This window comes from Salvelinus alpinus, chromosome 14 (genome assembly GCF_045679555.1).
Source record: "Salvelinus alpinus chromosome 14, SLU_Salpinus.1, whole genome shotgun sequence".
NCBI classification, from domain to species: Eukaryota; Metazoa; Chordata; class Actinopteri; order Salmoniformes; family Salmonidae; genus Salvelinus; species Salvelinus alpinus.
The window spans coordinates 24,583,549-24,596,973 of NC_092099.1; the positions used below are offsets into that span (position 1 = coordinate 24,583,549).

The 13,425-nt window shown below is 42.5% G+C and overlaps 1 protein-coding gene across 1 annotated transcript in view; it reads left to right on the plus strand.

Annotated features, from left to right (window-relative positions):
• Positions 1–13,425, plus strand: part of LOC139538231 (UDP-glucuronic acid decarboxylase 1-like) — a 71,265-nt gene that overhangs the window by 5,299 nt on the left and 52,541 nt on the right. The window contains exons 3-4 of the mRNA XM_071340086.1: positions 6,551–6,610; positions 9,424–9,545. Of these exons, the coding sequence (XP_071196187.1) occupies positions 6,551–6,610; positions 9,424–9,545 (182 nt within the window). The remainder of the gene's footprint in view (positions 1–6,550; positions 6,611–9,423; positions 9,546–13,425) is intronic.

Sequence of the window (13,425 nt, forward strand, 5' to 3'; positions counted from 1 at the left end):
GTGTTTTTGATGGGAAAAAATAAACATTAATAGCTATATTGCATTTGTTTTAGGCATAAGGGCAACGGAATGTACAGATATTACGTATAGTTGCATGTTTTCATAAACTTGGGTCCCAGGAAAACACAGAATTTCTAATTTGGGTCCCAGGCTGAACATTTTTAAGAACCCCTAACCTAGCAGATAAACCTGCATCGGATAAACAGTATAGAGTCGAGAACCAGTCAAACCCATGCTATTCCTCTGGTCTTTCACAGCTTATTCAGAGGAGGAATCAAGCCTGGGCCAAAGCAATAAAAACTGACTGTTTCTGATTGGCAACTTTTCAAACAACTCAGAAACTGTTGTACCATCTCGATTAAGAAAGCTATATCCAACTACTTTTTAAGCTCCATCTGACTCTGCTGGTGATTCTTCTGAATTCTGGAAAACTTAACTCACTGAAGCGTGCAAATTCCTCCCATTCCCTGCCGAAGCAAGTTGTCAGACTCAGCCTTTATTACTGAGAAACAAATAGATAAGTGATGCTTTTAATAACAGTTTTATTTCGGCAGGCTTTTTATTTGAGAAGCTTGGGGGTTTAAATAACCCTTGTCAGACAGATTGCTGCGCTCACCCTCTAGCGGTCTTGGTTGAAAACCCATCAACTACTAGTGAATCTGTGTTTCCATTTCAATGCTTGACCTGTTTTTACTGCATCTTTCCACCCCCTTGATTGCTGAATCATTAACACATATTTATGATATGTCCTCTCCCCATGGAAGGCGGCCCATGTGCTCCCTCTCCACAAAGGTGGTAACCCTTCCGACCCAAATAATTATTGGCCTATTTCTAACTCTCAGTTTAGATCTTTCCTCAGGCAGGCCACCTGTGACTACAAGTCAGTATTCGACATCCATCCATGTCTGAGGACTTCAGGAGATGTGGAAACCGGCTAATAGGAGCATCAGTGAGCGCTATTAGCTTCAAGTAGGCCCTGTGAAATCAATAGATTAGGGCCTAATGAATTTATTTTCTTATAGGAACTGTAACTCAGCAAAATCTTTGAAATTGTTGCATGTTGCATTTAGATTTTGGTTCAGTATAGTAATGAATATGGGCAAAAAAGCCAGACTACGGTTTGCAAATGCACATGGGGACAAAGATCGTACTTTTTGGAGAAATGCCCTCTGGTCTGATTAAAACAAAAATAGAACTGTTTGGCCATAATGACCATCGTTATGTTAGGAGGTAAAAGGGGGAGGCTTGCAAGCCGAAGAACACCATCCCAACCGTGAAGCACGGGGGTGACTGCATCATGTTGTGGGGGTGCTTTGCTGCAGGAGGGGCTGCTGCACTGCACAAAATAGATGGCATCATGTGGGAGGAAAATTAAGTGGATATATTGAAGCAACATCTCAAGACATCAGTCAGGAAGTTAAAGCTTGGTTGCAAATGGGTCTTCCAAATGGACAATGACCCCAAGCATACTTCCAAAGTTGTGGCAAAATGGCTTAAGGACAACAAAGTCAAGGTATTGGAGTGGCCATCACAAAGCCCTGACTTCAATCCCATAGACAATTTGTGGGCAGAACTGAAAAAGCATGTGCGAGCAAGGAGGCCTACAAACCTGACTCAGTTACACCAGCTCTGTCAGGAGGAATGGGCCAAAATTCACCCAACTTATTGTGGGAAGCTTGTGGAAGGCTACGCGAAAAGTTTGACCCAAGTTAAACAATTTAAAGGCAATGCTACCAAATACTAATTGAGTGTATGTACACTTCTGACCCACTGGGAATGTGATGAAAGAAGTAAAAGCTGAAATAAATCGTTCTCTCTACTATTATTCTGACATTTCACATTCTTAAAATAAAGTGGTGATCCTAACTGACCTAAGACAGGGAATTTTTACTCTGATTAAATGTCAGGAATTGTGGAAAAACTGAGTTTAACAACATTCTAAAGATTGATCCAATACATCGTTTGACATGTTTCTACTGACTGTTACTGAACTTTTGGACATTTCGTCAGCTTTTAGGGAACGCGCTTCGTGACTTTGGAATTGTTTACCGAACGGGCTAACAAAAGTAGCTAATTGGACATAAATAACGGACATTATCGAACAAATCAAGCATTTATTGTGGACCTGGGATTCCTGGGAGTGCATTCTGATGAAGATCATCAAAGATAAGGGAATATTTATCATGTAATTTCTAGTTTCTGTTGACTCCAACATGGCGGAGATAAAATTTATCACTAACCTTTGATTATCTTCATCAGATGACAGTCATAGGACTTCATGTTACACAATACATGCATGTTTTGTTTGATAAAGTTCATATTTATAACAAAAAATCTGAGTTTACATTGGCGCGTTACATTCACTAGTTCCAAAAACATCAAGTGATTTTACATAGCCACATCGTTTCAACAGAAATACTCATCATAAATGTAGATGATAATACAAGTTATAAACATGGAAATATAGATATACCTCTCCTTAATGCAACCGCTGTGTCAGATTTCAAAAAAACCTTACGGAAAAAGCAAATCATGCAATAATCTGAGACGGAGCTCAGAACAATAGCCAAATTAGCCGCCATGTTGGGGTCAACAGAAACCAGAAAATACATGATAAATGTTTCCTTACCTTTGATGAACTTCATCAGAATGCGGTCCTAGGAATCCCAGGTCCACAATAAATGCTTGATTTGTTCGATAATGTCCGTTATTTATGTCCAATTAACTACTTTTGTTAGCGCCTTTGGTAAACCATTCCAAAGTCACAAAGCACCTCCACTATAACGTGACGAAATGTCCAAAAGTTCCGTAACAGTCAGTAGAAACATGTCAAACGATGTACTGAATCAATCTTTAGAATGTTGTTAACATACATCTTGAATAACGTTCCAACCGGAGAATTAGATTGACTTCAGAAGAGCCGTGAAACGGAGGTCCTCCTTATGTGAAAGCGCATGGTGAAAGCATGCTCAGCTCGTGGCAGTGATTACTCATTCCTGTCTCCTTTGGCCCCCCTTCACATTAGAGTCATCAGACAAAGTTCTATTGACTGTTGACATCTAGTGGAAGCCGTAGGAAGTGAAAACTCATCCATATCTCGCTGTAATTTCATTGAGAGCTTGGTTGAAAATCTGCCACCACAGAAAAAATTCTAACAGGAAGTGGAACTTTTCAGGTTTTTGCCTGCCATATGAGTTCTGTTATAGTCACAGACATAATTCAAACAGTTTTAGAAACTTCAGTGTTTTCTATCCAATACGAATAATAATATGCATATATTAGCAACTGGGACTGAGGAGCAGGCAGTTTACTATGGGCACCTCTGTGCACCTTTCATCCAAGCTACTCAATACTGCCCCTGCAGCCATAAGAAGTTAACCACACTGTCTGTGTGGGTGGACCATTTCAGTTTGTCAGTGATGTGTACGCCGAGGAACTTGAAGCTTTCCACTCTGGTTCCGTCGATGTGGATAAGGGGGCGCTACCTCTGCTGTTTCCTGAAGTCTACGATCAGTTCCTTTGTTTGTTTGACATTGAGTGAGAGGTTATTTTCCTGGCACCACACTCACAGGGCCCTCACTTCCTCCCTGTAGGCTGTCTCGTCATTGTTGGTAATCAAGCCTACCACTGTAGTGTCGTCTGCAAAATTGATGATTTGATTTGGAGGCGTGTGTGGCCACGCAGTCATGGGCGAACAGGGAGTACAGGAGGGGCTGAGCACGCATCCTTGTGGGGCCCAAGTGTTGAGGATCAGCGAAGTGGAGATGCTGTTTCCTACCTTCACCACCTGGCGGCGGCCTGTCAGGAAGCCCAGGACCCAGTTGCACAGGGCGGGTTCAGACCCAGGGCTTCCAGCTTGATGATGAACTTGGAGAGTACTATCGTGTTGAATGCTGAGTTATTGTCAATGAACAGCATTCTTACATAGGTATTACTCTTGTCCAGATGGGATAGGGCAGTGTGCAGTGCGATGGTGATTGCATCGTCTGTGGATCTATTGGGGTGGTAAGCAAATTGAAGTGGGTCTAGGTTGTCTGGTAAGGTAGAGGGGATTTATGATCCTTGATTCATCTCTCAAAGCACTTCATGATGACAGAAGTGAGTGCTACGGGGCGATAGTAATTTAGTTCAGTTATCTTTGCTTTCTTGGGTACAGGAACAATGGTGGACATCTTGAAGCATGTGGGGACAACAGACTGGGATAGGGAGAGATTGAATATGTCCGTAAACACTCCAGCCAGCTGGTCTGCGCATGCTCTGAGGACGTGGCTAGGGATGCTGTCTGGGCCGGCAGCCTTGCGAGGGTTAACATGCTCAAATATCTTACGTCGGCCACGGAGAAGGAGAACCCAGGTGCCATGTGGGGGTCAACAGAGAGAGGGGGGTCATACCGTCACCCACGGCAATGGCGTTTGATTGATACAATGACCCAACATTTTCCTCACATTCCTTCTCAACTCAGCATGTGCCGGTTTGCTCTTTCAAGGCGTAAGTGTGACATTTTAAACTGACTGAAAAGGTTGCATTCTATTCACTCTGATAGCAAGATCATTAAAGTCTAGACTACCAGCATGGGCTCCGCAGGTACAACTGTCAGCTCGTCAATGTGTATAGACAGACAAGCAGGAAGACAGACAGACGCATGTTTATGGTCCAGTCAGGTAAAGAAGGGGCACTTTTGAGTAGATAGATTTCTAATTTTTTTGTCAATCATCTACACAAAATACTGTAATGTCTAAGTGGAAGATAAGTAATATATATTTTTAAAGATTAATGAAAGATATAACACTAATATACCTGAAGTAGATAAGTATTCACCCCTGAGTCAATACATGTTAGAAACACCTTTGGCAGCAATTACAGCCGTGAGTCTTCTTGGGAAAGTCTCAACTGTTTTGTGCAATATTTGGCCATTATTCTTTTCAAAATTCATCAAGCTCTGTCAAGGTGTTGGGGAATCTGGCTAGACAGCAATTTTCAAGTCTTGCCATAGATTTTGAAACAAATTTAAGTAAAACTTAAACTGTAACTTGGCCGCTAACTTTGCAACTCCAGTGTAGATTTGGCTTTGTGTGTAGGTTAATGTCCTGCTGAAAGGTGAATTCCTCTCCCAGTGTCTGGTGTAAAGTGGACTGAAGCAGGTTTTCCTCAAGGATTTTGCCTGTGCTTAGCTCCATCCCCTTTCTTTTCATCCTGAAAAACTCCCCAGTCTTTGCCAATGTCATGCATACCCATACTGTACCATGATGCAACCACCACCATGATTGAAAATAAGGAGGCAGTTACTCAGTGATGTGTTGTTGGATTTGCTCCAAACATAAGGCTTTGCATTTAGACCAAAATGTGTATTTCTTTGCCATGTTTCTTTTGTTGCAATATTACTTTAATACCATGTTGCATACTTCTGTATGGTTTTTATTTGTATTTTTTACTTTGTCATTTAGGTCATTATTGTGTTGTTGATATATTCAATGTCTGTTTTGTTATTATTACCCATCTACCAATCACTGCCCTTCTTTGAGAGTTTTGAAAATCTCCCTTGTCTTTGTAGTTGAATCTGTGCTTAATTCAATATTTGACTGAGCGACCTTACATACTATATGTTGTGTGTATTGGGAACAGAGGAAGGGGTAGTCATTCAAAAATCATGTCAACCCCTATTATTTTACACAGAGTGAGTCCATATAACTTATTAGATGATTTGTTAAGCCACATTTGACTTCTGAACTGATTTAGGCTTGCCTTAGCAGAGAAGAATGGGAGAAACTCCCCAAATGCAGGTGTGCCAAGCTTGTAGCATCATACTCAAGAAAACTTGAGGCTGTAATCGCTGCCAAAGGTGCTTCAACAAAATATTGAATAAAAGGTCTGAATACTTGTGATATTGTTTTATTATTTTTTATTATACATTTGGGAAAAAAAATCTCAAAACCTGTTTTCGCTTTGTCATTATGGGGTATTGTGTGTGTATATTGATATGGATTTTTTTTCATTTCATCTGTTTTAGAATAAGGCTATAAGGTAAAATAATGTGGACAAAGTCAAGTGGTCTGAATACTTTCTGAATGCACTGTACATATGCCTAGGTTCCTCTCTCCACAGACTTTGAAGTCTTTCTTTCCAAGTGAAAGCCTGGTGTCAGCTCGGTCTGTGCTCGGCTGTGCTTTCGCCAACGTGTATAGTTGGAGGAGTTGGCTAAAGCACATACAGATCTGGGAAGTGTATGAGGAAGTGTATCTGGTTCCAGTCCCACTGCTATGGTCTGATTACCCCTCCCAACTTCTCCTCCCATACCAATTCTGCTCTGATCTCTCTGCTTTGTCCCACCACAGTATCCACTCTGAGTTGAATTGATCTTGTCTGCCTCTCCACAGATGTGATGACTGCTTTGATTACTCCGGTATGACTCTCTCCCCAGGCTCCACTCTAGCTTTGATTGATCTAGTCTGTGACTCTCCCCAGGACGGGCTCTGGGTTTGATTGATCTGTTCTGCCTCTCTCCAGGTTTTTTGGCTCTGGGTCTTATTGCCTTTGTCTTGTGTGTCCCCAGGGTTGGCGAAGCGTGTGGGAGCCCGTCTGCTGCTGGCTTCTACGTCTGAGGTGTATGGAGGTAAGACACACACACATACACGGTTTACCCAGCATGTAAAGTGAGTGCCAGGTCCATTTCACAAATTTCACAGGGCTTTACTAGACATGGCCAGAGCAGTATAACACCATATTTCACAGTATTACAACCCAACGGCAGCACATAATCTTTCTCTCCCTGACACATACTGGTGTTCTGTGTACAGTCAAGTGGTGAGGCAATGTCTATTGTTGTTGTGGCAAGTTTAGTTCAAGCCACAGGTCAGAGAGATGTCTCTGGGGAGAGAAGATAGCAGGCGCCTGCTGCTGCCTGCTATATCAGCCCTGTCCAATCCTGGCCAGAGCCAGAGCAAGGTCAGCAGGGTAAACGGGTCTCCAGGCTACCTGGCTATCTCCACAAACACCTGTGTGCATGTATGCATATCAACTGTATGCATGCATGAGCATACATACACACATACACAAAGGAAATTATTGATTTGGTCAATCCTCCGATGCACTCTCTCACTGTTTTCCTCTCCTTCTCCCTCTCTGTCCACCTGACTGTGTTTCCCCTAGGATTTTTTTTAGCAGCAGTGGCAGAGTGAGGGGTGGGTGTTGGTCCTCCTGGGGTATACATCGACATTATACTATATATATTTTTTTTCTTTAAATCAAATTTTATTGGTCATATACACATGGTTAGCAGATGTTGTTGTGAGTGTAGCGAAATGCTTATGCTTCTGGATCCGACAGTGCATCCGTATCTAACAGGTAATATCTAACAATTCCACAACAAAACCTAATACACAAAATCTAGTAAAGGAATGGGATAAGAATATATAAATATAAATTATATGGATGAGCAGTGACAGAGCGGCAAAGATGCAATAGACAGTAAAGAATAGATAGTGTAGGATACAGTATACATATGAGATGAGTAATGCGAGATATGTAAACATTATTAAAGTGACATTATTGAAGTGACTAGTATTCCATTTATTAAAGTGGCCAATGATATCAAGTCTGTATGTAGGCAGCCGCCCCTCTGTGATGGCTGTTTAACAATCTAATGGCCTTGAGATAGAAGCTATTTTTCAGTCTCTCGGTCCCAGCTCTGATGCACCTATACTGACCTCGCCTTCAAGCGGTGGCTCGGGTCGTTATTGTCCTTGATGATGCAGTGGCGGCCACGATTTAGCAGTGGCGGTGTACCGCTGCTAAATGCATATAGGGGAAACACTGCACGAAGTCGACTGTGTGAGTAGTTGACATAAGCACATAGCCTAAAGAGTTGACCACTTATTGCCAGAGCCTTCCGCCTGGCCCCTTACTGATCTCTAGGCTACAGTACGCTATGCCAGAGAGGAAGAGGTGAAGCAAGAAGGTCGACTCCGTCCAAAATCTGTCCGCGCAAAAATAGCAGACCAAGTGACGAGTTTTCCTATGGGGGGCAATGAGTGTGTCAAATTTGGTCAGGATAAAAGTGAACGGCTATTTCGATAGGTGAAGCTTATTTGATCGAATAGAAGTTTCATCATGCTTAGGTTGTTACGAGTGTACTGATATAAGTGTAATACACGTCAAGGAGCTTTGATAAAAACGTACTGTAACGTTAACAGCAATGCTAATTGTAGTCATGGAGGATGTTTCATAGAGTTATGGTGACTGTGAATCCCCTTAAGACCCAGTTACAGCTCGTCAACATGTCGCTTTCCTATGCAAATGAACGTTGTTTGTTTTGTTGTCCTACCGTACAGTAACTTTAGCCACAGTAGTAACAGTAACTTTTAGTGACTGTACCAGGAATGTAGAAGCTGCGTGGTATTTCTTTGTAACTATCCACAGCTCCACTTGCCATGTCTCTGGATAAAGATAACAGTGCTCTGAGGAACCAATTACTGTATTGCTTTTAAGATGCTTTTAAGTGTGCGTGTGTCTCTCTCTCTGTGTGTGTGTGTGTGTGTGTGTGTGTGTGTGTGTGTGTGTGTGTGTGTGTGTGTGTGTGTGTGTGTGTGTGTGTGTGTGTGTGTGTGTGTGTGTGTGTGTGTGTGTGTGTGTGTGTGTGTGTGTGTGTGTGTGTGTGTGTGTGTGTGTGTGTGTGTGTGTGTGTGTGTGTGCGAGCCTCTCCTGGGGGACCAGAGCATAGTGTCTCCCTCTGCCCCTCAGCACTTCGTTTTGGGCTACAGTTTGACACAAAAGCACATCAGTAAGACTGACCTAATTTACTGTAACGCACCCACAAACTCCCATTCATTTTCTACCCCGAGGGGTCTGAGTGTGTGTTTTAGTTGGTGTGTGTGTGCTTTAGTTTGTTGAGTTGTAGTGAAAAAGGTTAGCTGTGTACACCACACAGTATTGAGCTACACACACACTAAGTTTTTCTTGGTAAACCCTTCTCACTTAACTGTGTATGTGTGTGCCGCTTCTCACAAAATGACTATTTTCTCTAAACATGGCCTTTAGTCGATGTACATTATTTAGTTTACTGTTTATGTGGAGTACATTTCAGCCTGGTGCAAGAATGATTTCATTTTACATCCTGAACAACGACAACTCATTGCCTGTGATATGAATATGAGTGGATTCTGTTTCAGTAGAATTAGCAATATAAAGAACAAGTGGCAATATTCCTGGTGACTTACCCCTGTCTGTCTGTCTGTCTGTCTGTCTGTCTGTCTGTCTGTCTGTCTGTCTGTCTGTCTGTCTGTCTGTCTGTCTGTCTGTCTGTCTGTCTGTCTGTCTGTCTGTCTGTCTGTCTGTCTGTCTGTCTGTCTGTCTGTCTGTCTGTCTGTCTGTCTGTCTGTCTGTCTGTCTGTCTGTCTGTCTGTCTGTATGTATTCCCCCCCGACTCAGACCCCGAGGTGCACCCCCAGAATGAGGAGTACTGGGGTCATGTGAACCCCATCGGCCCCCGGGCCTGCTATGACGAGGGAAAACGCGTCGCTGAGACCATGTGCTATGCTTACCTGAAACAGGTATGGGAGACAAACACGCATATACAGTACCAGTCAAAAATTTGGACACAACTACTCATTCCAGGGTTTTTCTTTATTTGTACTATTTTCTACATTGTAGAATAATGGTGAAGACATCACAACTATGAAAGAACACATGGAATCATGTAGTAACCAAAAAAGTGCTAAACAAATCAAAATATATTTTATATTTGAGATTCTTCAAAGTAGCCACCCTTTTGCCTTGACAGCTTTGCACACTCTTGGCATTTCTCTCAACCAGCATGGAAGCATGGAATCCTTTTCCAACAGTCTTGAAGGAGTTCCCACATATGCTAAGCACTTGTTGGCTGCTTTTCCTTCACTCTGTGGTCCAACTCATCCCAAAACATGTCAGATGGGTTGAGGTCGGGTGATTGTGGAGGCAGGTCATCTGATGCAGCACTCATCACCCTTGTTCTCGGTCAAATAGCCCTTAAACAGCCCGGAGGTGTGTTGGGTCATTGTCCTGTTGGAAAAACTAATGATAGTCCCACTAAGCGCAAACCAGATGGCAAGGCGTATCGCTGCAGAATGCTGTGGTAGCCATGCTGGTTAAGTGTGCCTTGAATTCTAAATAAATCACCTGACAGTGTCACAAGCAAAGCACCATCACACCTCCTCCTCCATGCTTCACGGTGGGAATTACACAATCTCAAATTTGGACTCATCAGCCCCATCAGCCCTTGTTGGTGTCCTTTAGTAGTGGTTTCTTTGCAGCAATTCGACCATGAAGGCCTGATTCACACAGTCTCTTCTGAACAGTTGATGTTGAGATGTGTCTGTTACTTGAACTCTGTGAAGCATTTATTTGGTCAGCAATTTATGAGGCTGGTAAATTTAATGAACTTATCCTCTGCTGCAGAGATAACTCTGGGTCTTCCTTTCCTGTGGCGGTCCTCATGAGAGCTAGTTTCATCATAGCGCTTAATCGTTTTTGCGACTGCAATTTTCTGGATTAACTGACCTTCATGTCTTAAAGTAATGGTGGACTGTCGGATCTCTTTGCTTATTTGAGCTGTTTTTGCCATAAGATGTACTTGGTCTTTTACCAAATAGGGCTATCTTCTGTATACCACCCCTACCTTGTCACAACACAACTGATTGACTCAAATGCATTAGGAAGGAAAGAAATTCCACAAATTAACTTTTAAGGCACATCTGCTAATAGAATTGCATTCCAGCTGACTACCTCATGAAGCTGGTTGAGAGAATGCCAAGGGTGTGCAAAGCTGTCATCGAGGCAAAGGGTGGCTACTTTGAAGAATCACAAATATAAAATATGTTTTGATTTGTTTAACACTTTTTTGGTTACTACATGATTCCACATGTGTTTTTTCGTAATTTTGATGTCTTCACTATTATTCTACAATGTAAAAATAAAGAGAAACCCTGGAATGAGTAGGTTTGTCCAAACTTTTGACTGGTACTGTATCTACAATACAAAATCCATGTGTGTAGTGTGAATGTTGTCATGTTTGCGTATCACATGCGCCAAATACAACAGTGAAATGCTTACTTACAAACCCTTAACCAACAATGCAGTTTTAAGAAAATACCCCCCCAAAAAGTAAGAGCTAAGAATAACAAATAATTAAAGAGCAGCAGTAAATAACAATAGTGGGGCTATATACAGGGGGCACCGGTGTCGAGGTAATTGAGGTAATATGTACATGTAGGTAGAGTTATTTAAGTGACTAAGCATAGATACAGAGTAGCAGCAGCGTTCCATAGGGGAGAGGGGTGGGGGGCAATGGGGGGGGGGGCAAAGGTTCGCTTGGCACATCTAAAGCCTTTTCTTTTGGGGAGTTGCTATAGGCCACCAAGTGCTAACAGTCAGTATCTAAATAATATGTGTGAAATGCTTAGTGTATGCTTAGTTATAGTGTATGTGATGTAAACAGAGATGTCTACTTTCTTGGGGACCTGAATATTGACTGGTTTTCATCAAGCTGTCCGCTCAAGAGGAAGCTTCTTATTGTAACTAGTGCCTGTAATCTGGTTCAGGTTATTAATCAACCTACCAGGGTATTCACAAACACGACAGAAACAAGATCATCCACATGTATAGATCACATTTTTACTAATGCTGTATAACTTTGTTCTGAAGCTGTATCCGTACCCATTGGACACAGTGATCACAATATAGTGGCTATATGCAGGAAAGCCAACGTTCCAACAGCCGGGCCTAAAATAGTGTATAAGAGATCATACAAAAGATATTGCTGTGACTCTCTATCTTTCTATCTGTCTCCCTCTATCTGCTTAAAAGCTCTCTCTCCTTATTTAAACATGTTTTGTTTGTAGAATGGTATCCCCAGTCTATACTCCATTCTCATTCATGTGTTAGCCTGTGGCTGGTATTACTGTAGTTTAGAGCATTTACTCCCACGTTCCTTTACCAGTTACTGCACAGAGGAGAATATATCAAATGTGTAACACCTCTGTCAACGCACACATCCCGCCTGCCCCTATCCAGGTTTGTGTGTGTGTGAGTGCTGGACGGCTTTCCCATGATTTCTTGTGGCATAAAGTGTGCAGTAAAACCACCCAGGCTATGAAATGTATGGTTATTTTGTAAATGCATTTGATGAATTGTGATGGAAGTGTATTGTACTATACATTGAGCTGACAGACCTACAGGAGGCAATCATTTTATGTTATTTCCTTGTGCTTTTAAAGTTTTGTTTTTCCGCAGACAAAATTCTCTCCTTGCATGACTTCACCATCCACATTTTTGAGTGACATTCAGATGAGTTTGCGTCACTGTGTATGATTTGAGTTGGGGATGTCCCTGCAGAACTATCTGAAGAGCTGGACAAATCGAAGAAGGGAAAAAATATAACTATATTCTAGGATGAAAGGGCTGTAATGGACACATCCTCCTCCACCATCCTCTCTGAGGGCTACTTCTCTCTTCTATTCTTTGTCTTCCTATTCCTCCTTCCTCTCTCCCTCTTCATATTCCCCGTCCTCTTCCTCCTCCCTCTGTGTTTGTCAGATCTCTATCTCTCATCAGTTGTGTTAGTGTTTTCTCAGTAGAGTCAACCCTACCTCCATGAATGGAAGCTAACTCTAACACCCTAAACAGGTCGAATCAGCTGGAGGAAGTAGGGAAGAAGGGAGAAAGAGCGGGAAAGTGTAGTCCAGAGAGGAGAGGATAGGTTGATCTGAAGGCAGAGTGAGTGGACTAAACCAAACAGGTCACCGAGGCAGATCACTGAGGCCAGGAGGACAACACTGTGGAGATGAAAAGTCTCTCACACCACCAACCCTCATGAACTCAATCACACAAGGTTTGTGTGTGTGTAAGTGAAAGAGAGAGAGAGAGAGAGAGAGAGAGAGAGAGAGAGAGAGAGAGAGAGAGAGAGAGAGAGAGAGAGAGAGAGAGAGAGAGAGAGAGAGAGAGAGAGAGAGAGAGAGAGAGAGAGAGAGAGAGAGAGAGGTTGTGTTAGATGTATACTGACTGTGTACCGTTGTCTGTGTGACTTGACACATACATCTACTATTTCCTCAGTTTGATCCACATGTGCTATTTGATGGATGGACAGATGGACCCTCATTCTTACTCTGCTATTTGCACACCTTCTTTTAGACTCTTTGATGAATATTCCCCTTTCTCTCCCTCCTGGCTGACACCAGCTTTTGACAATCTCATTCCATTGTTTGTTCATGCCTTTCATGTCGGGCTGGCGGTATTTTTTATCTCGTCCCGCCATCCATCTCATCGCTAACTCGGGAAAATTCAAAGAAAGAGCCCGTCTCTCATTAGGCAGCTGTCCATCATGGAGGTAGGTGGAATTTTAATATCGCAAATTGCATCTGTCAACCGACCCCCTTTCATTGAAATGCGTTGACATTT